The following is a 27093-nucleotide window of genomic DNA, read 5'->3' as shown; positions in this document are numbered from 1 at the left end:
GTGGTGGCAAGACATTTTTACCGAGTCCAGGGCCTGGCACATGGTGCGTTCAATACATACTTCTTGAAATGAGTTATTCAGAACATAGCGGGTGCTTTTACACCGTAGGCATCCAAGAAATGTGATATTTTGAAGTAAGGCTTCTTTAAGACCTTTGGTCACAGTAGGAGAAAGAGAGAAAACATTATAAATTATAAGTCGCTTGATTAATTAAACAAAAAGACAAATTCAGCCATGAAATCAGACTTGGTAAATCCATGAGCTCTTTTGCATTGTCTATACAAATACAGACACAGCAAAATACTTGTTTAAATGCAGACAAGGCACATCACCCCTTTATTTGTTTCTGTTTTGCTCAGGTGTCATCAAAATGTTCCTTCTTCCACCCTAAAACTTTCTAATACTTTCTTACCAATTTTGGTGCAACAAGAAACTGATGGCTAAGCCATTTATAATTTTATGTAATCTATATTAGCATAAAATAAAAAGTGCAAAATAAAAGGGCAATGACTGCTGGTTAGACACATAGCAGGAAGGCGGGAGGAGAGCCAATCAGGAGGCCCTTAGAAAGCCCCAAGAACAGACCTCCTTCCCGCCCTGACTTTCCTGGTTCCTCCCATGACGTCTGTGGACATCTGTTGGTTTTGCCTGTTTAGGGAACTTTCACTCTTCTACTCTTAATAATGCCCCAATTTTACTTTGGGAGAAAAGCCCCTCCCTCACTGGGCACTGTCTTAATGGGGTTGTCAGTTCACGTGCTCCCCTTTCACATGGCTGAGGAGTAATCGTTAAGCCAAGAGAGGCCAATCAAAGGCCCTGTCCCTGGAAACTATTGTAGAACTTGAAAACCTCGAAGAGACCATCCATTAGTTCTTGCTTCCTGGAACCCACAGTTGCCCTGGTTTCTGTCCTTCCAAACACCTAAGTCTGCAATTTCCTTCAAGTCTGTGAGTCACTCCACACTCTTCTAGTCAAGTCCTATTTGCATATAATGGCCAGAGTTGGTTTCTATTGACTGCAGCCAAAGAATGCTGACTGGTGTGAGGGGGAAAGGAAACTAGTCAAAGGTTAGTCCTATTACTGCACAAAGGGCATGATCTGCTTGCCGTGAGACAAAAACCAGTGGTCAAGAGGCAAGATGGTGGCAGAGAAAGGGCATTTTATTACAGCTTTCTAGTAAGAGGGAAGACGGCTGACTAATGTCCAAAAGAACCATCTTAAGGGGGCACAGTAGCTTGAAGCTGTTATATAGGCCAGTGGGTTATAGGGGAGGGGGTTAGGAATGTTGACCCTCTGGTGTTACAGACTGGGAGTTGCTACACCAGACCTTTCAGTTTTCATTGATGATGGCTAACAGCATAGACTCTCTGTTTGGGGGGTCATTACATTCCTAAAGAACTCAAAAGATTGAATGAAGTTATTGTCTTATTGCAGCTGGGAGGTGTATGCACTAGCAGGGGTCATAAAATCTACAGAGCAGGTGGATCTCCTGGAGGGTGCAAATGCAGCTGGGTTAGTTAGTCAGAGGTCACTCAAAGTTACGACATGGTCTCTTTTCTACAGTATGGCTTGTCAATACATGTCTACCTTGTATTGAGCCGGTTTCAGGATTACTTTTACAATCTCTGTTGAACTTATCATTGAAAAAAAATCAGCCCTAGGATAATGCAGACACCTTGAAAATGAGGAATCACTAACATTTAGGGAGACTTACCATGTGCCAGACACTTTTCTAAACATTTACAAGTATTACCTTACTTAATCTTCAGAAGGACCCCATTGACTAGATGTTATCCCCATTTTACAGATGAGATAACTGTGAGGCACAGAGAGATTAAATAACCTACCCATTTCACCTGGCTGGATTAACCTTCTCAAAGTTTGTTCTATAAAATGCTAGTTTTTCAGAAAGGTGTTTGTTTCCTAGGGTTGCTGTAACAAAGTACCACAAACTGGGTGACTGAACGCAGAAAGGTATTGTCTCACAGTTCTGGAGCCTAGAGGTCTGAGATCAAGGTGTTGACAGGGTCACGCTCTCCATGACTGCTCTGGAGGAGAATCTTTGCTTGTCTCATGGAGCTTCTGGTGTCTTCCGGCAATCCTTGGCATCCTTGGCTTGCAGACGCATCACTCCAGTCTCTGCCTCTGTCACCTCGTGGCTGTCTTCTCTCTGTGTCACTTCTCTTCTTATAAGGACACCACTCTTATTAGATTAAGGCCCAGCTACTCCACTATGAGCTCATCTTAACCAATTACATCTGCAGCAACCCTATTTCCAAATAAGGTCACACTCTCAGCGACCAGAGGTTAAGACTTCTTTTGGGGGGACACTATTCAACCCATAACAAGGATGTTAATAGAAATGGCTCAAAAAAGAATTCTGTGCTCCAACAAATTTGGGAAACACAGGCTTAAACACCACTACAATAAGATTCTGAGCTTTGGGAGAGTCTTCAATTTGTTAATCTGAAGGGAAACCTCCAAACTGGGACTATAACGTGCAATTTCTCAAACATGTTTGAGTAGGGACTTCTTACAGGCCTACTGTAGGGTTAGTGTTCTGTGTGACATGCAGTTCCCAGGCCCGAGGGGAGGCAGCAGTGCCTTGATGATGTCCCTTCCGATTCTGGGTCTACCTTTTGCCTCTGTGTCACCTTGAGACAACTACTTTCTTCTCTATGCATGAGTTTCCATCTGTTTAAGATAGAGACAATAATACACTTCCCCAGTGAGTTTCTTGTAAGGACTACATTAAATGAGAAAGGCTGAAAAACACCTAGCAGAGTCCCTGGCCTGGAAAGAGGCACTCACGTCACAGTGGTTACCTTTGTTGTGCTAACCAGACAGTTCTGCATTTCTTGGCATTTTTATTAAGCTTTTCCAGGATCTCAAGAATAATTCCTAAACCAGGACAATTTCCACCAATAAGGTTTTCTTGTTCGTTTTCCCTTTCTTTTCACCATTTTTTTCTTCTCTTTAGGACAATGATTTTCTCTATGGTAATAAAAATTTACATAGAGTAAATATTCAGCCCCACTGTGCTTTTAATGTCTCCAACGTTAGCAAAGAGCGGATTGTTTCTCTTTGCAGTTCCCTATTCTGATCTTCCACCCTAGTGAGGGGAAGAGGATGTGATCATGCGATCGCCAGCAGACGGGAAATTGTGAAAGTGATTTCGCTCTAGAAAAGCAGCCCACAACTGCCTCGGCTCTCAGAGGAGGCTGAGCTTCTGCGAGGACTCATCTGAGAGCAGACCCCGCCACCTGTTTGTCCCTCCGACATGGAACCGAAGCGGATCAGGGAGGGTTACCTTGTGAAGAGGGTAAGTGGAAGTGACACCTTCAAGAGTTGTCACTGGCGATAGGGTGGGGAGGATTGAAGTCCAGCTTCGGACTCTCTACCGCTCATCTTAGGAATGTTTAGTGCTGCACCGACAGGGTTGAAATAGGAGAGCATTGCAGCATGTAGAATGTTGGAGAGGAGGAGGCCAGTACGTGTTCTACCTAATTCTGGTTCTCAAAGGTGAACTAATCCAGCTCAGGCATCCACACAGCTTGATCTTGTGGGACTGAGAATTGCAGGCTGCAAAGTCTGCAAGGTGGGAGCCTAAGCGAAACCCCTCATGATTTAGCGCATCCTTTTCAAGAGACACACATGTGTGTTATGCTAGAAGACTCAAACTCTTCTGCTTTGGAGAGACTATTCATTTGTTATTTAAATTGCCCACCCTCTCTTTTTTTTTTTTTTGGAAAGGAGGAAGAAGAAACTGACTAAAGATAAGGTGATATAATGGTATAGTAATTGTAGCTTATTTCTTGGGCCATCTTCTTAGAATTGTTGCATTGAAAACTTAATTGTTTCTATTGGGCTGAAATCGCTTCATTCACATTCTTTGTGAATTTATATGCCGTGCCCTTAGGGTGGTAGATAGATGCACCATTTCAAAGATTAGGAAATAGGGACATAAATGTACTCAAAAATGCTTTGTCTTTCTGGTACGGCATCAGGAAACTGAATTTTGTTAACACTGTTGGTTTTTCTTCTGATGGTGGGCGTGTGCCGCGTCACTGTGAAACTCCGAGGGTGGTGAATTCACACACAGAGCTCACTGGTATCCTGTGGTCAACACCCCTACAAACCAGTACACTCACGCTGATCTAAGTGAGCTTAGAATGTCAGAAATGAACTGAAATCAGTACATTCCTTCAAATGCCCAGCTTTTTAATTGAACAAGCACCTAATGTGAATGTTTTAGGCCATTCATTGGTTTAACATTTTAGCCTAAAATATTCTACTTCTAGGGACGTTAAGGAGCACATTTTGCTGCCTGATTCTGTTTTGATTTAAAGCTGAAAGGGACCTTAGGTTTTCTGGCGTCATCCCCTCATTTCCAGAAGAGGAAACTGAGACCCAGAAGTGGGTGACTGCCCAAAGTCACATGGCTGTGACAGGGTTGGGACCAGAAACTGACTCTCTGACTCCTGGGTTTCTGACTTATGGCACTGAGCTCTTTTCAATACACCAGGGTTTTCTTAGAATAAATTTAATCTGTTAGGGTTTGTAATCTTTGTATGGTAGTGAGGGTTATGAATGGATGCTGGGGAATAAATAAGCCCTCAGCTGATATTTTCTCTCGCTAGCCATAGTTTGAAACATCCTTTGGGAAAGACACACGTATATACACAGAGGCGTATGTAGATTCTTTGCAATAGGCACCATACTCTCTTTGAGAATTAAGGATGATTAATGTTGACATTTCTTTCCTGATTGCTTGGGCTAGTATCTTGAGAAGAGCAAGTGAATGGGAACATTTTCTACAAAGGTGTTTTTTTTTCTTTAACAATTAACACATATTGCAATAAAATGTATTGTTTGCATAGTCATATTTAAAACTCTATAAATCACACACGAAAAATAGAAGACTAAATCTCTGATAAGTGAGGCTGCCCCACTAAAAAATGGGGATGAAAGAGTTAGGGTTGCCAAGCATATGGACTTAAATTAATAAATACTTTTTAATCCATGAGACTAATTCTCTCAGGACATGGCTTATAAAAGTCAGTTTAGGAAATGTAGCTAGAAAAGAACCATAGTGAATGAAATTTCATATCCCTATTTTTACAGTTTACATCTTCCGTAATTTTCATGTCTATCATTTGCATCTTCCATAGTTTTTCCATTTTTCTCCAGGAGCTTTTGAACTCCCTGTTACAGCATAGTAAGATTCTCTAACTTGTCCTCTTTAAAAAATGCTTGGTTCAGAAGTATTCCCTTTGTCAGCTGCAGAACTACACCTGAAGCCAGAATTTCCCAGCAAGGTGCTAAAGTTCTTAATTTCGTTAGACATTAAGTTTCTTTCAGTTACTTTATCTATGTGGATTAAAACTGTATGTGTCAGGAACCTAGCACATGGTAGAGGCTATTTCGGTGGCAATCATTATTAGTATCAGTATCGACATACTTCACTTCAATAGTAAGGGTCCTCTTCTCAAAGCTAATGGGGATTTGTACTGGTTCCTGGATTGGTTGCCAGCTTAATAGTGAAGAAAGGACCATGACAATCTTTCTCTAACAAGGGTGTGAGATGCCTTGACTGTGGGTATTGATGTCAAAGCATGACAGGCAATGGCATATGAATCTCCTTCCGTTTATGTTTTTTTCTCATGCAGTTTAAGATGCCTGGGTGGTGATGAAGAATATCTTTCTCCTTATGTCTTGTTATATGAAATAATTTTAGGAGAAAAAGGTGTTTTGGGTGGAAAAAATACAACATTAGAAAATGCTTGTGCAAGGATTTTGTCAAGTCAGAAATCTTGGGGTCAACAGTCAATGGCATTGACTACAAAATGGCTATTCTTGGGGCTGGCCCCGAGGCCGAGTGGTTAAGTTGGCGTGCTCCACTTCAGGCGGCCCAGGGTTTCACCGGTTCGGATTCTGGGCGCGGACATGGCACTGCTCGTCAGACCATGCTGAGGCGGCGTCCCACATGCCCCAACTGGAAGGACTCACAACTAAAATATACAACTGACTGCTGGAGGGATTTGGGGATGAAAAGCAGGGAAAAAAAAAAAAAAGATTGGCAACAGTTGTTACACAAAGAGCCGTGCCTATCTATGTTCCATGTGGCCCTCATGGGCTCGGAGTGCAGTGATTTTCTTTCCCAAAGCACTGTTGTTGTGGTGGGTGGTACCCAGGAGAACCTCATGCCAGAATGACATCACAGGATTGCCTACAAACTGTGTAGTCTTATCTGTCTATGTGGTTACCATTTTTTGAGCACCTACAAGCTAAGCCCCTTAAGTATATTATCTCATTTAATCTTTACAACAATGGGAGGTAGGTACTATATTATCTTCATTTGACAGGTAAGGAGACCAATGTTGGGAAAAATTAAGTAACTTGCCTAAGGCCACACAGTCTGGATGAGGCAAAGTTAAGATTTGAACCCACATCCCTAAGATTCCAGAAATCATGCTGTTAAGTGTTCTGTGCCATTTCTCTATTGCTCACCTAATATGGTTTTATTGAGAAACTGTCCAACCTGAAAGAGTCTATTAATGTAAAAAGTGTACTACTGAATAGATTAGGTTCCTTGCCTTTAAAGAACTTAAATAGGCACCAAATGACCATTTATCTGGCATGCTATACAAGTGATTCATGGATCTGGCTGCAAGACTAAGTGAGAGGATCTACGATACAGAAGAGATAAGAACTTAATTTAATGCAACATCAACTTAAAATAACATGTCCCATGAGTGTGGGAGAATAATGATGCTAACTCACAGTTCTGCTTTAGTTAGATACGTAATTTTGACGACAATGTCATCTTCCTTTGAATTCCAGCTATGTGTCAACGTATGAAAAGAGAAGTTTGTGGGAAAGGAGAAGTTAAAGGAGGTGTCTTCAGTCCGTGGGAGGTGCCTGGGAGGGGTTCTAAACACCAAAATCAAATTGCCTCACCCCTCAGCAATGAGTCGTGGCTTTCTTCAGTGAAGCTGCACGTACACAGGAAGGCGTGCCCCAGTTGGTGCATTCATCACACTAACTAGAGTCATCGCTCAAGGTCACTCTCTCCCCTGTTAGACTGTGAACTGTTTGAGAGTAGAGTCTGCGTCTTGTTCATTTTTATATCCCAACACTCAAGGAGCTGCTCTATCATTATTTGTTGATTGAACACGTATCAAAGAAAGAAACTTGCGTAATATAGACTCATCCAAGCCAAGGAATCAAGGGTCCATATTTATAGTAATTTTAATGTACTAAAAAATTTCCAATGGGGTATTCATTTTCAGATGATCATGTTAAATCTGTTTTAAGATTTATTTATTTTTAGCTTGCGGGTGAGACCCAAGTGTTGGCAGGGGCATCTGGAAATAGAAGACTAAAGGGATAGTAGGCACCACAGGCTTTCTGGAAGGGATGTGTAGAATCTCAGGGGTGAAAGGAATGTTCACTGTTTCAATAAATATTTAATTGAACTTCCCGTCTGGAGCCTGCATTTCTTTTACTAATCTGTTTTGAACAAGCATGCTTGAATATCTCTTGTATCAGGGAACTCACTAATTTAAATTTCTCCCTTAAATTGTGCAGCAAACTGGATTTTCCTGAAACTTTTGCCTGTTGGGACTTCAAAACAATCTATGACAATGTTTCACACCTTTGAAGACAGTCCGCTTCTGCTCTACCTGTCCCTTTTTTTTTTTGGCAGGGAAAGAGTCACCCTGAGCTAACATCTGTTGCCAATCTTCCTCTTTTCATTTTCCTCCCCAAACCCTGAGTACATGGTTGTATGTCCTAGTTGTAAGTTGTTCCAGTTCTTCTATGTGAGCTGCTGCCACAGCATGGCAACTGGCAGATGGGCGGTGTGGTTCTGTGACCCAGGAAGTGAATCCGGGCCATTGAAGAGGTGGTGAGCACTGAACTTTGATCACTAGGCCATCAGGGCTGGCTCTGCCTGTCCGTTTTTGGGCTAACACCTAGCCAGTTCCTTCTACAATTCCCCAGGACAGATGCCATCTTGTCACTCTCTTTTGAACAGGCTCCAGTTTACCTGCCATTTTCAGTTTCCCTGAACTCAAGGTCGTTCTCGAGGTGCACCTGATAAACAGAGAATTACAAGGAATAGGTAGTATTTATTGGGTGCTTGCCATGTTCTGGTATTGCCCTAAGCAATTTACCTGGCTTATTTTCTTTAAACTCTCAATAATCCTAAGAAATAGATAGTAGTATTATCTCCCCATTTGCCAGATGTCAAAAATAAGTTTTAAAAACTTGCTCAAGGTCACATTGCTGGAAGGTGGCAGAGCTGGGATTTGAGCCTGGCCATACAGCTCCACAGCCCATGGTCACCCACTGTTTAGGTTCCATTTAAAGTTAGAACAGCACTTTCCTCGCTTTAGAGCCTATGTTTCTATTTAGATAGAAAATAACGACTCTAGTGTTTCTGACAGCCCACCTCAAACTGCTGACTTATAGAGCCCCTTTTTCTCACATGCCCATTTCCCCAAATCTTCACCAAGACATTTTATAAATATTTACAAAAAAAATCTCATTAAAGGAAAAGAATATGTCTTACTTAATTCTAATTTGCATTTCTTTGAATGCTGTTGAAGAGTGCATTTTTATGTTTATTGGACCCGGAAATTTCTTCTTTCGAGAATTACCTGTTGATATGCTGTGCTCATTTAAAACAATTGAGAGTGTTTGTATATTTCTTTTTTTTTAAAAGATTTTATTTTTCCTTTTTTCTCCCCAAAGCCCCTCAGTACATAGTTGTGTATTGTTAGTTGTGGGTCCTTCTGGTTGTGGCATGTGGGACGCCACCTCAGCGTGGCTTGATGAGTGGTGCCATGTCTGTGCCCAGGATCCGAACCAGCAAAATCCTGGGCTGCTGAAGTGGAGCACACGAACTTAGCCACTCGGCCACGGGGCCAGCCCCCTGTATATTTCTTATTGATTCTAAAGAGTTTTAAAGAATACATTAAGGATATTAACCTTTAATTATATGGTAAGATATTATTAATATCCACACATTTTTATTTGCTTTTCAGTTGTGGCAGTTTTTGGTTTTTTTACTGTACAGTAGTTCAATTTTTTTATAGAGTCAAATATGTTGTCCTTTAAGATTTCTTCTTTTGATGTCATACAATGTCAGACTTCTCTGCACTAAGCTATACCAGTCCCGTGATGATGAGCAATTATTCACTGGGAAACTTTAAATCTGACTCAGCATCTAACATCTGCCCCTTGAGACACGTAATCGTATAGGTTTTGGTCTATAATGGGAAAAAATAGATGGATGCTATATATATATATATGCATAAAATCATAAAACATATCTGTTATATATATGTAAAATCATATTATGACGTGATTTATGATTGAGATATATATGATTTTATATATATATGAGATTATACGTATAACTAGCTAAGTGCCTAAAAAAATCGATTTAGATTCCAGAATTACTCAAAGTTATGTAAGAACCAAAATGAAGATGGTGTGTGAAGGGAAGTGGAAAGAGTGTCACATTGGGAATCAGGAGGCCTGGATTGTAGTCCCAGTCGTATGTCAACTGGTCAGGTGTGCTGGGCCTGGTCCCTTAACTGGGCCTCAAGTTTCTTCCCTACATGATGAGAGTGTTCATAGATGATCCTCAATGCCTTTCCAGCATGGGCGTTCCATGATCGCACTTCCAGAGTTGCTCCTGGGTGAGCACCAAGAGGATCGGAGACAGAAAGGGGTAAATGTAAGGGTAGCCGAGGGGAGGTGCTGTCAGGTCGCTGGACTGAGAAGCTGGCGGCTGCAGCAATGGCTGAGAGGAGAGAGATCACCCATCATTCCATCATTCTAACCTAACTAACCACTACCAACCCTGGAGGAAAGTTTCCACTTTATAGGTGGTCCTAGTTCTCTTGTTTTACAGAGTATCAGCCTCCTTCGTGTGCATAATGACCTTAAATCCCAAATGACACATCCTCCACTGAGTGCTGAGTGAGCTGACAGACCCCTGAGGCTACATTTGAATGAGGAAAGCACAAGCTCGTTTTGAACAGTTGGCTCCAGACTAGCTTTATTTTAACTGTCAGTAGAAGGAATGCGGTGCTGGCTGACCTCTCCCAATTTATCCCAATTGCAAGGTCAAAAGCCCTGAGTGACTGGCAGTTATTAACCTTTAATGGGCCTGAGGTAGAACATAAAATTTTAGACTTGAAAGGCATTTTAGCAGTCATCTAGACCAGCTTCTTACTCCTAGCTTTTGAATATATCTTTTATTATTTTTAGTTATTTTAATTTTTTATTAAAGAGACGTCTATATATTTCCCTAATAGTATATCCCAAATTTTAATATATAGTAGTGTCATGTGTTCTTCATGAATTCATTAATTTTTCCCAATTATTTTGAAAAAAATTCAAACCCACAGAGAAATGGGAAAAATAGTATGACTACCTAGATTTATTAATTTTTAACACTACCGCATTTGCTTTATCTCTCCCTATCTCTATATTTTTATATAAAGATACACATATATTTTTATGCTGAGCTATTTGAGAATAAGTTGTAGACATCATACCACCTCATTCCTAAATACTTCAACACGTATCTTCTAGGAATTAGACATTCTGCAGCGTTTTCCAAGTTGGATGTACCATTTTGCATCCTGCCAGGATGTATGGGAGTTCCAGTTATTATCCTTGCCAAGTCTTGCTTTTCTCATTGTTTTAAAATTTTAGATACTCTAATGGGTGTGCAGAAGTATCTCAGTGTGGTTTTAATCTGTATTTTCCTGATGAATAATGATGTTGAACACATTTTCAGAGGTTTTGTGGATATTCTCTTTAATGAAACGTCTCTTCCTGTCTTTTGCCTATTTTAAAAGTAGATTATATTTTTCTTATTGATTTGTAGAAGCCCTTTGTATTCTGGATATGAGTTTCTCTCAGATAGATGTAAAACAGAAAGGCATTTGATTGAAATTACTTCATGTGTTGGTATAGTGTCTGACCTTGCCCGTTTTTTGAAAAAGGGAAAAAATCCAGTATTATTATGGATAGTTATTCTGCCTGTGCAGAAAACAGACAGTGTGTTTTAATTAAAAAAATTTTTTTAGTAACTAAAACAAAGGAAACAGTTGGACAAGCAACATGATACTACCACAAGTATTTATCATCTTTACACAAATAGTCTTCCTTTTGGGCAACTGGACCTTTATACAGAGGCTCTTTGTATTTTCAGATAAGCAGCAGGATCTGCTGGAAACTGGATGTTAATTCTATTTTGTGGTAGTCATGATGAGCTGACATCATGGGTCCAAAGATGAGAGGCAAAGAACCCTAATCTCTTCCTTTCCCAAAGCTCTCCCAAAATATAGACAGTAAAGAGAGACTCTCTTGATCTACTCAGAATGGTTAATTTATGGCTGCAGGGGCAGGTGGCATTAACCCAAAGTGAAAACTTTTTAAGTAAGGATTTTCCTGAAGGCTACATTGACATGGATAACATCACTCTGGGAGAACAGACCGTTTTGCAAGTGATTTTCATACAACTTAGCCATGCCCATGCACAAGGCTGCTCTCTGAGTTTCTTCTTGACATTTATATTTGGATAAAATGTGATTAAACCAAGGGATGGAAGCAACTGCAGCTGGCATGCCACCATTTATGGTCTCCATGCCCATAGTTGACACAACTATTGGATCGTGACACTTTTCCAGTGAGTCCAGCCTCAGGCATCAGCTATTATTCAGTCTGAGTTGGCACTTGAGATAGAATCTATCTGTCATTCCCATGTTGAACTGAACACAATGGGCAGGGTTGGGAACAGAAAATAAGCCACAGAAAGTCAGCCTGAAATGCACACGAAGGAGATAGGAATCATACCATATTCCCTTGGTAACAGCCTATGAGAGGCTTATGGGCTGATTATAAACGTGTATTCATTTTATCTTTAAATTTTTTTTTTAAGTTTCAGCAGAATGGCAGTCTCCTTCTCCCCTGAAGTCTGCTTTCCTAGCAGCCTGGTTACACAAATGTGGGTCATCTGCGTCCACACTGGCCAAAGCTAGGCTGTTTACCAAATCCTGCACCAGCTATAGAATAGTTTCAGAAAACATTATTACACAGCTCTTTTGTTGTCATTGCAGGGGAGCGTGTTCAACACCTGGAAACCCATGTGGGTTGTATTGTTAGAAGATGGAATTGAATTCTATAAGAAGAAAAGTGACAACAGCCCCAAAGGAATGATTCCCCTGAAAGGAAGCACATTGACCAGCCCTTGTCAGGACTTTGGGAAAAGGATGGTGAGTTGACATCACTAAAACAATGAATGCCATGTCAGGTACTGATCTTTGAGCTTGTGCATAGCCTACAATGTGAATGGTGCTCCTTGGGCCAGTCCTTCTCACCACAACCCAAACTCCACTCTGGGCCTTTGGGTCTCTCTTGGCCAAGCACTTCCAGAATGGGGTTGGGTTCAACTACTGTGCTTCATAAGGGACCTCAGTCCCTTGAAAAGAGTCATTCCTAATGGGATGTTTTTTGATTTTCAGTTTGTGTTTAAGATCACTACGACCAAACAGCAGGACCACTTCTTCCAAGCAGCCTTCCTGGAGGAGAGAGATGCCTGGGTTCGGGATATCAAGAAGGCCATTAAATGCATTGAAGGAGGCCAGAAGTTTGCGAGGAAATCCACCAGGAGGTCCATTCGGCTGCCAGAAACCATTGACTTGGGGTGATTTTCTTTATTTGCTTCCTTCTACCCCTTCTTCCCCTCCTCCCCTCTTTGAGGAAATCTCACAACAGATCCTGGTCCAAGGCTTGCTTTGGTCCCCTGTGAAGGCTCTAGCCGCTCTTCTGGGTCGACACCGGCTGTTGGAGTACTAAGATGTTTACCTGGGTCTGAAGGAGTGATCATGGCTTCTCCAATGCCTGAAAGCTGAGGAGAGGAGGCTAATGCAGTATACATTCCCTCATTTTGGGTAACCTTGTCAGAGAGAAAGACAGAAAGAGAGACAGAGAGAGAGAGAAAGAGAGAACTTATTGCATTTATGAGGTAGCCATGGTAAGTTAGTCTCGAAAGAAAGCTTCAGGATCTCTAGGTAGGTAGGAAAAGACAGGGGCTATGTGTCCAAGTAGGTAAGGTTTCAAGGTGGCCCTGGGGAAGGCGGAAGCTTGTGTTCATGGCCAACCTCTCCAAGGTGGCGATTCCCAGAGAGGACCTGCCATTCTAAAATGCTTCCTACTCATCTGTCTGTTTTCATCTTCATGTAGTGCCTTGTATTTGTCCATGAAAGACGCTGAAAAAGGAGTAAAAGAACTGAACCTAGAGAAGGACAAGAAGATTTTTAATCACTGCTTCACAGGTAAAAGGCCTTGCAAGTCTGAATTGGGGCAGCTGGAGAAGGCAATATGGAGTTCTAGCTCAGCCTTATGTGTGGGGTGGGGGATGTGGAGCATGGTACATGGATGAGGTCATAGAATGCAGAGCGTGAACGTGAAAATTAAACTTCCCTAGCATGGAAACAGAAAGAAGGGTAGAAAAGAACTTTGCTGTTCAAGATAAATATTTGTAAGTTCCAGCTATGTCAATCAAAGTGACATTTTTTTTTCAATGAATGGCATTATGTTGAAATGGACAGAGAGTTGAATAAGATGATAAACAGGAATCTAGCTATGCAATGTAAGATTTAAGTGACAGTGTTAGGGATGTCTGAGGTTTCACAGGGTGAGACATTAAGTGTTATGAGTTTAGGTAGACGGTGCAGTGGTTAAAAAGATGATCTTTGGAGCAAGACTGCTTTGGTTCAAATCCAGGCCCCGCAACTTACTAGCTGGAAAATCTTAAGCCAATAACTTGCCCTCTCTGTGCTTCACTTCCCTTGTCTATAAAATGGGATAATCATTGTGCTCCCTCTTTATTGGCTTTCTGTAATGTGTTTAGAACAGTGCCTGGCACACACTCAGCACCATACGGTGCAACCTCTCAATGTGGTTATTATGATTAAGAGGTCACATATCTGCATAGACAATCAAGTCTGTAAGTTCAGAAGGGAGAAAAAACTCAGGTGGTTGTTGGGATGAATAGAGGTAGTGCCTAAATTTCACCCCAAAAGATGGATAGAATTTCATTAAGTATTTGTGGGAGGGAGTTCTGATGAGGAGGCTGAGCAGAGGATGCTAAGGACAAAGTTATGGGGCAGAGATATGCAGAGTATGCATTCAGGAAAAGAAAATGACCAGCCTGCTAGGGCTGACGGTTTATTAGAGAGTAAAATGAGACATACAGTTTGGGACTGGGTTTGTCAGATGCCAGGCATGGCTTCCTTATGCTGACAGGAGAGGTCCAGAGGGGAAAACTCTGAGAAGACACAACGGATGTAGAATCCATTCAACAGATAATCCATGAAACTGGGTCAGGTCAAGGTCAGGAAGGTGGAGGGGTAAAGGGTGTGACCTGGGGTAACAGAGTAGTCTCCCATGGGAATTCAGCCTCAGAGAGTTAAAGGAGGAGTCCATTAACATCAGAAAAGTCAGGGTTAAGATTTGGGGTCAAGATACCAAGCCACCGGCAGTGGTAAGGGAAACTGACAAGAGCAAGGTGGGGCCCCAGCTCTGGCAGGCCTGAGGTCATAAGACAGAGCCTCAGGCAAAGGGAACAAGGAGGGCGTTCCAACGTAGATCAGGGCACAAGGTCCAGGCCAGCCTTGTTTCTTGTGTAACATATTAGTCCCAGAGTATCAGACCAGAACTTCTTAAGTTCTTCCCGTTGAAGTTCATGTTGGGTTCTAGAAATGCAGATGGGGTTGAGCTTTCATGTGAGAGTCAGGTGGTCTCAGGGGAGAGACAAGTCTACAGCAGAGGCTGGGACCCAGGCACTGCTGACACGTGATGGAAGACCTTGAATGTCAGGTGACAGGGCAGCTAGACTGAACGTGCCTTTCAAACTTCAGCATGCCTGGCTGCACAAGTATGGAATCGAGGGTTAGAACACTTAAGTGGAGGCCCATTGTAGGTGTAACTCAGGCTCTAGGTCACTGAACTCTCTGAGCCTTAATTTTCTCATCCTTAAAAATGAGGTTTGCAATTACCGCACTACATCTTCTACTGGTCTCGGTGAGGATTAAAAGCAGAAACGCAGTATGTTAGTTTGTCCTTCCAGAGAAAGCAAAGTGGGCAAAAGCCTTTCGTATATGAAATGCATGGAAGGCTCACTAACCAGCTGCTCTCACTCGTGTTTCAAGGATGGTATGCCTATTGCCCTTGCTTGGATGACCCGGGACTAGCTGCCTGTTATGTTGGCTCGCGGGTTGGCTACGTTTGTAAAGAAGATGCTGCTTTCATAGGAAGCTTTGTTGTAGCCTGCTAATAATCAAATTGATGGGTCAAATTCATTTTATTCTCTTTGTAGTCCTCTCTTGAGGCAGAAGTTTGATTAAATGACTTCTCCAGGTCCCTGCTAGACTCTGCAAAGGTGTGACACTCAGTGCAAGAGATGTCATCAAATTTCAATTTAGGACATACACACTGATCATATTATTTACTCCTTAAAAACTTGGCAATGGCTCCTCGAGGCCAAATTTCTTAACGCATCATCAAAGCTCTCTCCACTCACTCTGTGCCTTCCTCTGCTTCTTGCCTTCTTTTGCCTTCCTTCCACCAACTCCTCCTCCTGCTCCCAAAGGGGCTGCTTCATGCCTGTGTGCCTCTGTTCACGCTGCTGCTCCTCCAGCCTGTGGTGCTGTGCTGGTTCCTCTCAGCCTCTGCCTCATGTGCCTGGCAAACATCTACTCATGTTTTAGGCCTGGGCCCAGTGTCACTTCCTCTATGAATCTTTTCTGACAGTGCACACACAGCCTTCCTTCCACTGCCCACCTCTTTCTCATCTTCCTGAGCATTTGACCCAGTAGCTCCACCATACTGACCCGCAGCGGAGCACTGGTTACCCTGGTTACAACAGTTACTGTCACCAGTCTCTCCCTTCTAGATTCCCTGAGGGAGCCTCCCCAATACCCATCACAGTACTTAGCATTTGTTAGATGCTTAATAAATGTTTGTTCGTTAATGCAATGAATGAGTGAGTTAGCAAAAACTGTTTCTGTAAGGCATGCATTGCTCCTTAAGGAGCATGTAGATGTTTTAAAAACATTTTACATGATTCCTTTTGTTTCCAGGTATCTGTCCCATCGATTTCATTTTTCCTTCCTGAAGGAGGGAGGATGAGAGAAGTTAGACACTTGGGTGCCCTGGAGCTCTCCAAGGGTGCCTGCCAGGGGCTTGTTCTTTAGTGAAGAGAGTTAACCTTCCCTCTGATGGTCTCATCCAGGTAACTGTGTCATTGATTGGCTGGTTTCCAACCAGTCCGTTCGGAATCGCCAGGAAGGCCTCATGGTTGCCTCCTCCCTGCTCAGTGAAGGGTACCTACAGCCTGCTGGAGAGCTGTCCAAGAATGCAGCAGACGGCATTGCTGAAAACCCTTTCCTGGACAACCCCGATGCCTTCTACTACTTTGTAAGTCAGAAAAGCTGCCTGTTTTTCCTCCTGTAATGGGAGCTGCCCTCAGCAGACTCTAGGTTGATTTCAGTTCACATCCACATGTGTGAAAGGAAGGGCCCAGCCCTGCAGAGAGTTGGGAGATCCCTGGCTTGAGTCCTCCCCCTCCACAACGCCTACCACCTCCAGTGAGTCAGTTTAAAGGAAAATATTACTTACTTGAGTAGTTTTCTTGGAATTAACTTTTTAAACTATTCTTCTAAGCAATAATTCTTTTATAAAAACGTATTACACCCTAGTACCTGCCAGGCACTCGCCTAGACAAGGAGATATGGCCATGAAAAAAAATAACAGGCAAAACTGGCCCTCAGGGAACTTTCTTTCTAGAGGGTGATCTGTAAATTCACAATGTCTAGTTGTATTTTTCCAAATATACATTAAAATACATGACTCCACTCAAATGTGATTATCCTCATCCCCTCCCCCAATCACCTTGTGTACCTCCCACGGTCTGCCTACCACAGACTGGGAAATGCTATATTACACAACACAGATGCAGTCTTGGGCACGTGAGAAATGCAGCAACAGCGGATTTCTAGGGGAATTTTGGCAGCTTTGTTTCTATTTGGGGTCAGAGCACAAAAGTTAGGAAGCTACTTAAGAGAACCATCCTTCTTACGAAAATAAAGTGAATGTCTCAGAGGGAGTTTCATTTCACTTTGGGGGAAGTTCCGCTGTCAAAATTTTTTTTTCAGGCCTTTGATCTGATAATTTATAGCCATTTAGTTGTGGGATTCTAAAAATACCCATCACAGTGGCTCCTCTTCCTCTGTGTGAATCATTGCCCACCGATAGCTGAGCAAGTCCCAGCTCCCTCCTGACCACAGAGGATGAGGCTTGACACATGCTCTTGCTCTTCTCAAAGGAGAAGGGGCTGAGGCCTTAATGGAGAGCGTGTCGCCCAGTGTCATAAATTGGCCAGCTCTGCTTTCAAGGGTGTGGCCATGAGCTCCCAAGAGAAGGAAGGCTTTGAAGGAAGAAATATGCTGAGCTAGACTTAGAATATAGCTTGGGAAACCCAAGAAAATGAGAGGGTGTCAACAAGATCTCACTTAAGAGTGCATCTAGCAACAAGACACAAGCATCTAGAAATAAGAAAAGGGAGGAGGGGAAACGAGCTAACCAACGACAACCTTTAAAGTTCAGGTTAGTTGATGAACTGAAGCAGGAAAGAAAAAGAGCTGCCTTCCCTGTGGCTGGAGGGGTGGGGGAGGTAGAGATGGTCCAGGTAGCCCTACGCCTAAAATCAGTAAAGTAAACTTGCTGTTTGGTTTCCCAATAGCCAGACAGCGGGTTCTTCTGTGAGGAGAATTCCAGCGATGATGACGTGATTCTGAAAGAAGAATTCAGAGGGGTCATTATCAAACAGGGATGTTTACTGAAGCAGGTGAGTGGCCACCACTATTCTCTTCTAGCCTTTGCTCCTTACAGGTCCTTTTTATTTCTAAATGACCAAATGGTATTTCCTTTGGCCAATAGTCAACTAGAAAATGAAACCCATAGGGTAAAAGATAGACAAATAGCTAAATAGATGATCGAAGTGGCATTAGGTCAGAATGACTAATGCAGGCAGGGCAGAGATGCACCTTGAAATAGGGAAACTCCTCTTTTATCAATATCATGGGAACAAGACATGTTTGTTGTTTGTTTTTTTTGAGGAAGATTAGCCCTGAGCTAACTGCTGCCAAACCTCCTCTTTTTTGCTGAGGAAGACTGGCCCTGAGCCAACATCCGTGCCCATCTTCCTCTACTTTATATGTGGGACGCCTACCCACAGCATGGCTTGCCAAGCAGTGCCAAATCTACACCAGGGATCCGAACCAGTGAACCCTGGGCCACTGAAGTGGAACATGCAAACTTAACTGCTGTGCCACCTGGATGGCCCCTATCATGGGAACAAGAAATGTTTTAAGAAAAATATTTCTTAAATATTGCCCTTTTCATTAGCTGGAGGAAGTCAATCGGCTAAGAGATGCCATCCAAAAGACAGAGATATTGCATAGTAAAAGTACCTCCTCTCTGCAAAGTACCCAGGAAACAGAACAGGCCACATCCAGAAGAGACACATCATATACCTTTGGGAGCAAGGAACTGCCATTCCAAACTATAGGTAGGACATGCCTGAGACCACAACCAGGGCATGCCTGAGGCCAATTCTTCAGGAGTAGCAGAAGACAAAGGTCAAATTCAGTCTGAGGGCACAGCCTGAATCCTGGGAGGACATCAAGTGCAGTTGCCAGGTGCCCACAGGTATAGGTCACTGTCAGTCTGGGAGGCAAGGGCTGGGGTGAGCCGAGAGTTCTAGTTAGTTCCCAGGTGCCGAGGCATGGGATGCTAAGAGGTGAGACAGCACAAGATGCTGGGGTTGTTTGAGGGCCAGCACCTGGGAGAAGAAGAAGTCGCAGGAAGACATGGGAATATTCAGGGTGAAACAAACTGATACTAGCACGTGGTGGCATAGAGGCCAAAGCTGCTTTATAGGGCCAACATCTTGCCTTCCTGGCTGTGCTGTGAGCTGTCTTCAAGGCACTGCTCAGTATATAATAGAGAACCTGATCGCCACAGGAGATTTCCGTGCACTGTTTATAGACCCCATGGGACTGAGAGATTTGACTTATCCCATACAATAGGACTCTTAATCATCTTAGTGACTAATGAAATGGGCGAAGAAGGAAGAACCAAAGCAGAGCATGTATTTTCATTTTAAAAGAAGGATTTAAAGCTAGTGGAGACTAGGAACAGATACAGATTTTGAGTCTCGCTGGGGGAAGTGGAATATTAGTGTTGGAAAACTTTAACGTTAGGTTTTAGGAGAATAGGGTCCTAAGAAATAATACAGAAGGACTTAGGAAGAATTTGGACTGTTCTAATAACTTTTTACGTCGGGGGCCGCTGACCAGATTCAAGGCAAGGCACAGGGGCAGGGCTGACTTCTCTGGGGGAGGCTCTGGCTGCTCCTCGTTGGTCCTGTTACACATTCCTATGTCTGGGCTCACTGACTACAGGCACTAGAAGGTGGGTGTAGGAGTAACTTGGGAGGGAATTTCATTATTTCCTTATTTTGTTGATTCCTTCCACAGTTCTATGTTGTCATCAGCCATTAATGGCTTCTCTTGAGTTAGTGGATCGGACAAACCCTAGTCAAGAATAGAACCCTGGGGGCTGGTTCTGTGGCTGAGTGGTTAAGTTCGCACGCTCCGCTGCAGTGGCCTAGGGTTCGGATCCTGGGTGGGGACATGGCACCGCTCATCAGGCCACGTTGAGGCAGCGTCCCACATCCCACAACTAGAAGGACCTGCTACTAAGATATGCAACTGTGTACAGGGGGGGTTTGGGGAGATAAAGCAGAAAAAAAAAAAAGAATAGAACCCTGAGAAAACTGAACGTGAAGGTTGGGAAGGGGTTGACAAAATCTGGGCTGGACTGGAATCATGTCTGGGTAATGGAGACCCTGGATGGTCAAAAATTGGCTGAGGTTTATGGGTGTCCGCGTGCGTGTTGAAGATAATGGGGACTGGAAGTAGGCTTACTCTTGTGTTTTCCTTCGCCTTCCTTTGCCGGGCCTTTGATAGGCACAGTTTAGCCTTAGCTAGCCCAATTGGTGCACATTTTAATCCTCCAGGGATCTGTTAAAACTACATCCTAGGCCAATTAAATCACAGTCTCTGGATTTTACAGCTCCCCGAGAGATTCTGTTGTGTAGCTAAGGCTGAGAACAACTGAACTAACCTCTTTCTCAAAAGCTATTGTATCCTATTATCAAAACCCCGCTATTCAAACAGTCATCCTTATAAGCCTCCTTTTGACACGAAGAAAACAGAAATCTATGTGCCTTCAGGAATGTTATTCTTTTCCAATATTCTTTCCTCTAATGTTTTTGAGGGGGAGACGGAACAAAAAATCTCTTCTACTTGAATTGATGTTTCCTTTAATTTTTCCAATCTCTTAGCTTAGTTGTTTACAACCTTGGTGCATATCAACTGAGGGAGTTAAAAAAATCTTCCTCTTTAGGTGCCACAAAACTAAATCACCCTTGTGCCTACCACTAGGAGTTAGCTAGGGTTAACACACACCGAAGGCGCAGCATGAGAAAGGACAGCTGTGCGCCACACCTCAGGGTGGAGAAGGAGTTATGTCCAACTGGAGCTCAGTCCCCCCCTCTCCTCCTCCACTCTCCCTGTTTCTCCCATCCTAGAAGAAACAATTCTACCTGGAGGATGTAGCCAGTTTGAGGATGAATGATATTGGATTATACTCAATATAATCCTTTTTTATATAATTCATTCTGTTATGACAGTGAATAAAATATTTAGTTTCTCAACCACATGTGGATTCTTTTATGGGGAGGGACAACGTGTTATATGTGTTTTTCTTATATCTGCTGCAGAGTTCAGCATCTTCTTGGTCTATAATAGGCAATAAACATTTGTAGAGTGAGTTAAATTGAATGTAAGTAGATGACTTGGACAGATCAGCAACAATTCTTGGAACCCCAAGCATGCATGCATTCCTCAAAATCCCTCAGGAAATAGTCATTAAATGAAAGATGGCCAGATACTCACTTACTAATATTAAATTCTTCAGTGCATCACATTGTGATGCCTGTGAGGGCTTAAAGAGAGTACGGTAGTTGGCCATGGATGACTGATTTCACATCCTCCTGTTATCTTCCTCTTTCATGGATTCATGAGGACTTGGTATTCACCCAGTGATTGCGTAAGAGAACATGACACGTGTATCTGCAGGTCAGGAGGAAGCGATGTGGGGCAGAAACGTTAGGTTCTCATCTTACGGGCAGCATTAGCTAAGGCAAAAAGCAGGAATTCATAAAAAGTATTTTAGAAATTGATGCTTTGCAAAAGCCATTCTGGCTATGATATTGCAGACAGAAATATTCTCTGTTCTCCTATATGACTCTCCAGGTTTCCTGGCTCCATTCTTCAGGCAAGTAAAAGGCTCTTTGGAGATGAGTTCCTCGAGCAAATGCTCAGCCAAATAACTGTAGACCCATGCTTGAAAGCTCTCTTTAAACTCCTCTGACTTGGTGTTATGAAGGAGGCACTGTTTGCTAAGATCACATATGTTTCATTGCTTTCTGTACAAGCACAATGAAAAATATTGGAAAATTTGCATATGTATGTGCTTGTCAATATGTGTCAATTTGTTATAATTAACAAATTATATTCTTTGTATTGGAAAGATAGAAACTATACATCTTCTAATCTAATTTTTTTTGGCTTTTAGAGTTTAAGTAATTTGAGTTTCTTGTGGGAAATCATAGAATCAGGTTTACCATGACATTAAAAGAAACCGCTATAAGCTAATTGAAATAACTGAGTAATTCAAGGTAATTACAAACAGATATCAAGGCACAGTGCTGGGCAGTGGAGGAACAAAGATAAACAAGACACAAATCTTGCCCTCAAAACCCCTAGTCCAGATGATGGCAGTGTTTAATTCTGTTGGAAAAGGCCAAGTCCTATTCTTTTCATCATGTCTGTCACAGTAACTATTCCTTCCCATTTCATTGCTGCTACCTAATGTTAGTCCCTAAAAATTTTATGCCTGGGTTGTTGCAGTCATTTCTTAATGACCTCCTTTTTACCTTGTTTTCTTTCCTTGGCTTATCTTTAACCTTGCCAGCTGGTCCATCCTGTATGTTTTCACCATATTAATCTTCCTAAAATGTGATTGTAATTTTTTCACTTCTCCCTCAAAAGCCATCAGTGACAACTCCCACCTTTTATTTTTACTAAGTCTCTTTCTACTTTTCCAACCTTGCCTCTGCTGCTCCTCATGAACCCTGCCCTCTAGCCGGAAGGTCTTATTCACCAAAGTCTGAATATGCCTTGTGCATTCCCACTGCTGCTTTTTTCTTGTCAGTAGTCTTCCCATCCACCTCCTTCTCACCCGTCTAATTCCTCTATGTCCCAGGTGGATAAGTATAGGTCTTTATGAGCTTTCTTTGACACCCCCAACCCACAATTACCTATCTTTCATTTAATTCTTTTGAAACCTATTATCTATATCAATTATTGGATTTGGACATTTGATATTTTATATTTCTACATAGGTTATAAACTCTTTGAAGAGCAGGACTGTGTCTGAAATCTCTTTACAGCCCCTATATTACCTAATGTAGTACATTGCATATAGTATTGTTTTATTCATATAATGCTAAAGCTGGAAGACAGTCTTAGAAATAATTTAATCCATAACTTAATAACAATCCAAATTGTACCACTGGCTCTGGTACTATTACTCTGACAAAGATTTGCTTGGGGTCTGGTTCTCCTAGAGTTAGGATTTCATCTTTCTTCTCTTTTTTTCAATTCAGCACGGATTTATTACATTGGTACTGTGTGTACAGAGTGATGCTAAGAACTCATCATTCCTTGTCTTATGTTGATTCTGGATACAGGGGCATAGGAGGAAAAATTGGAAGGTGAGGAAGTTCGTTCTGAGAGAAGACCCTGCATATGTGCACTACTACGACCCTGCTGGGGTAAGATTCCGTGGTTGATAAATCTATTCCACTAGAAGCCCCCACTGCACCTTCTCACTGGGCTTCCCATTCCCCTTTCTGCTCTGTTGATGTCCCCTTTTCCTCTTTGCCCTCCTGCTTTTTATCCTGCCCTCCTCTGCCTTTTCCTGTCTCCTCTTATGGCAAAGGTCTGAGATCTTAGGCTTTGAGGTCAGCATAAGCTCAGGCATGAAAAAAAATATCACTGGATTGTCATTTATTTGGTCAGCTCAACATAATCTTTTTTTGTTTGCCCCAATCTGATATTTTCAGAGGAGCTCAACCAGTCCAACACTTCGCTCTTGGTTTAATATGCAAAAAAGTGTTGATTCCTCTTCCAGGCCGACCTGGATGAGAGCATTAACTCCAGCCGTTTGGGCTGTTGATTATTCAGAACAGGGCTTTTTCCTCAATAAAATGGGCCCACTCTTGAGTGTAAAGACAACTCCGTCTGTTCTGGTCCTCAGGCTCTGCTGGCAGTGTAGGGCTCTGATTTTTTCCCGTGAGGGTTATAATACTATGTCAGCTGCATGGGGCTGAAAAGCTCTGGAAACACGCAGCTCTTCTCTCATGGGACGTGGAGATTCAGCCTCTCCACCTCCCCTGCCACTTCCTTCCGAATATGAAGCTCAGAGTGACTTGTGTCTCCTCATCCAGCTTTCCCGGGTAAACTGGGGGGCGGAGGATCTGGAAAGGGTTTCCTTTAATCTCCTTCTGCTCTTATCTATTTTGGGGGCCTGATCTATACCAGAGTGACTCTGTGTGGCTTTTGCACCAAGAAGATAAGGTTGGTTTCCAAAGTACATACACTGTGTACACACACCACGGTACAGTGTACGTACTTTGGAAAGATAACGAAGGATTCATCTCTCTCCTAGGGGGAAGAGCCCCTGGGAGCGATTCACTTGAGAGGCTGCGTGGTGACTTCAGTGGAGGGCAACCCAGATGGTAAGAATGAATTTTTGTTTGAGGGAGGTGTGTCTACTCAGGCTCCCTTCTCACACCTGGACATCCAGGGCCAACAGCAATCAGTCGTTCACTCAATCAGGCAGAAGCATGAAAGCATTTCTATCTGAAAACCTGGGAGAAACCAAGAACTGTTCTCTCCCAGCTGCTGCCCTGGCTCTCCCCTGGGTGCTGGGGAGTTGGAGTGGCTTTGTGGAGGCCCAGAGTAAATCCTTGAGCAATGTGGAGAAAGATCCTTCACACCGGAACCAGCTTAGATGGAGAGAATTGTTACCTCCTGATACCTGTAACTGAGCCACGACACTCCTTAAAGGGGGCCTTTTACATACGCACATCAGGGAATCTCCCACAACACAGGGAACATGGGTGCAGCGAGGCGGTGTGGGGAGTGGAAAGTGCGCCTGGGTTGTAGGGAAGTCTGTGCAGTCGCTTAGTGGCAGGACCTTGGCTGGATCGCCTAACTGATGTGGGTCTAACTCATCCTCAGAGAATGAGGGGGTCACACCAGAGGACCTCTGGGTCCTAGGTCACAAGCCTGTGATTTGGTGCATGGAATACCCATGCTGGTGTAGACTGGCTCCTCAGGTGCGGAATGAGTGGTCTCATTGGGGAGGTGTGGTTTAGACATCCAACCCCGGTTTCACTCCTCACTTTGGGTTTATGATATTTTAGAGGCTGACAGGAAAACACTACAGCTGTGAAAGCCTAGATTTTTACTGCCCCTGCGTTGACTCACTCGCGTCTGCACGCAGAGCTATGCTTTAGTTGTGGGGTAGGAAGCGTGCTGCTTTTTGATTTGAGGTGGATGTTTTAAGGCAGTTTACTGCCTTCTCGTTTTTCAGCAGAGATTCTAACTTAGCTGTGATGAAAATAAGTTCAGGCTATACCGGGGGTACTGGCAGTGGGTCTCGTGTTTGGTTTTTTTTTTTTTTAATATATTAGGGTCAGCCCTTGGTTTATATTATGAGCAGAGGAAAGGTGCTCATTAGACACTATTAGAGGTTACTCATTAAACACTATTGGTGTGCAAAAGTGAGGAATTTGCTTCTAAATTATTAAAGAAAATGTCTTGTTCAGTGTTTTACTTATTTCTTAAATGTACACACACACACACACAATCATACTATGCACCTATCTATATAAATACAATATTTATAATTATACAATGAATATATATATGATCATACAATGATGGCAAGTTTGAAAACCACATATTTCATTTTCTTAAAACACTCAAAAAACAGGGATTTCACTCCTTACAGAAGGTGGGTGAACCAGGCAACCTTTCTGGTGCCCGTGTGCACTATCATTCTCTTGCTCTTTCACCAGGCAAGAAGAGTGAAGAAGAGAACCTCTTTGAGATCATCACGGCGGATGAAGTTCATTATTTCTTGCAAGCGGCCACCCCCAAGGAGCGCACCGAGTGGATCAAAGCCATCCAGGTGGCCTCTCGGACTGGGAAATGAGGGCACACCTGCAGCTCCTCATCACGCTCCCAAGGGAACTCCACGGATAAACTCGGTCCAGGGCCTGTCCACTTCTGGTGACAAGTCAACGAGAACCGGCCCAGGGGTGGGGAATTTTCATCTGCAGGGGTTCCGAATGTAACTAACCACATGCCGCGTGATGTTCACCTGCCCAGACCACATCGCTCCCTTAAGTCTTTCTGCCACTCTCCGCACCCCACACACAAGCTGTGTGGCCTGGTGTGCCGCTTAATCTCTCCAGGCCTCAGGTGCCTTTTCTGGAAAACACAAGAATTGAATTAGAAGATCCCTGAGGGCCTCCCTAGCTTAAAGACCCAAAGCCCTGTGATTCTAATACCCATGGAAGTCAAAGTGCTTCCACTTGTCCAGCTGATGTCCCTCCTTGGCTAAGTCTTAGCCCTCAGAACCTGAGACAACTCTTCTCTTTAAAACTGTTCCCAATCTGTCCTAAGAGTACTAGGCAGAAACCTCTTCTGTTCTCTTTCGCCACCTTGCCTTGTTCTTGGCCACGAGATCACGTATCAGAATGAAGGAGAACTCTCTTCTTCCTTCCTCACTCCACCCAGAAAGCTGCTGAGAGCCAGCGCTGCAGTGGTGACTTGGGTTGAAGCCTTCTATCACTTACTCCACCCTGGACAGTTCTGTCTTCTGAGAAAAAGACCTGGAAAAGCCAAGAGTAACTGAGGGTCCTTTCCATGCCTTGCAGTCACTCAGCCTAGTGGTATTCCACTCTCACTTGAGGCTGATCTGAGAAGAGTCTATCTTTGTCCCTTTCTGGAGCATTTCTCTACCACTTATAATTAGGAGGATCTCCAAATCTTCAAGATTCTGTTTCATTTGGGTGTTTGCAGAAAAAAGTGGGCAGATGGCTTCCCTCCATGGGTTCTCTCCATGGGTGGTGGGCCTGGGCACCTGGCTGGCTAGTGTGTCCCCTGCAGCTGCAGAGGGGGCAGGGCTGGACCACAGGCTGGCAGATTGAATGATGGGTTTATATGAAGACAGCGCTGAAGGGACTTCAGTCCATTCAGAGCTCGCGGAGGTGGCCCTGAACATTGTGAGCACCTTCAGTTCTCCAGTTGATGACACTGTGATTGTGCCTGAGCTTTAAGCGCAAGCTGTAGCAGCTCCTGCTTGGCCTTTGAGGGGCCTCATGAACCCACCAACCAGGGTGGTCTGACCTAGATTCAAACTGGGTACCTGTTTTCAGTTTTTGACCTTGTCCACTAATAAGTGATTCTAATCCAAACTTGCATGTGTGTGAAGGAGTACTTTCCAACTTCAGATTTTTAATTGTAAGGCCCCCGTGAGGAAAGAAGAGTAGGAAATTCTTCCTGATTTTATCAACTCCTTTCTTTCCCTCCCCTAATTCCACACAATTTCCATGAGACTATTCCTACTCCTCGATGGCTTTATCAATGGCCTAATGATAAAAGACTGTCTTTTCTCTGATTCTTTAATCAACTGTCTCTTAGAACACACACAGTAGTTTTTCTACATTCCGTGTGAAAAGTATTTATTAATGTGGAGTCGACTTTATGTTTTGAAATAAACATGACCAAGTTTAGTGTC

At 43.1% G+C, this 27093-nt stretch overlaps 1 protein-coding gene across 1 annotated transcript; it reads left to right on the top strand.

Moving 5' to 3' along the window:
* Positions 1-3186: 3186 nt before the first annotated feature.
* On the top strand, positions 3187-27093 carry PLEK (pleckstrin). The gene is made up of 9 exons (XM_046663305.1): positions 3187-3322; positions 12144-12299; positions 12549-12730; positions 13270-13361; positions 16322-16506; positions 17831-17935; positions 22970-23053; positions 23950-24019; positions 25367-27093. The coding sequence occupies exons 1-9, from the start codon at positions 3281-3283 to the stop codon at positions 25501-25503; spliced, it is 1053 nt and encodes a 350-aa protein (XP_046519261.1). The 5' UTR covers positions 3187-3280; the 3' UTR covers positions 25504-27093.

The sequence above is a fragment of the Equus quagga genome, chromosome 5 (genome assembly GCF_021613505.1).
Source record: "Equus quagga isolate Etosha38 chromosome 5, UCLA_HA_Equagga_1.0, whole genome shotgun sequence".
NCBI classification, from domain to species: domain Eukaryota; kingdom Metazoa; phylum Chordata; class Mammalia; order Perissodactyla; family Equidae; genus Equus; species Equus quagga.
This window is presented reverse-complemented; position numbering and strand designations above follow the sequence as displayed.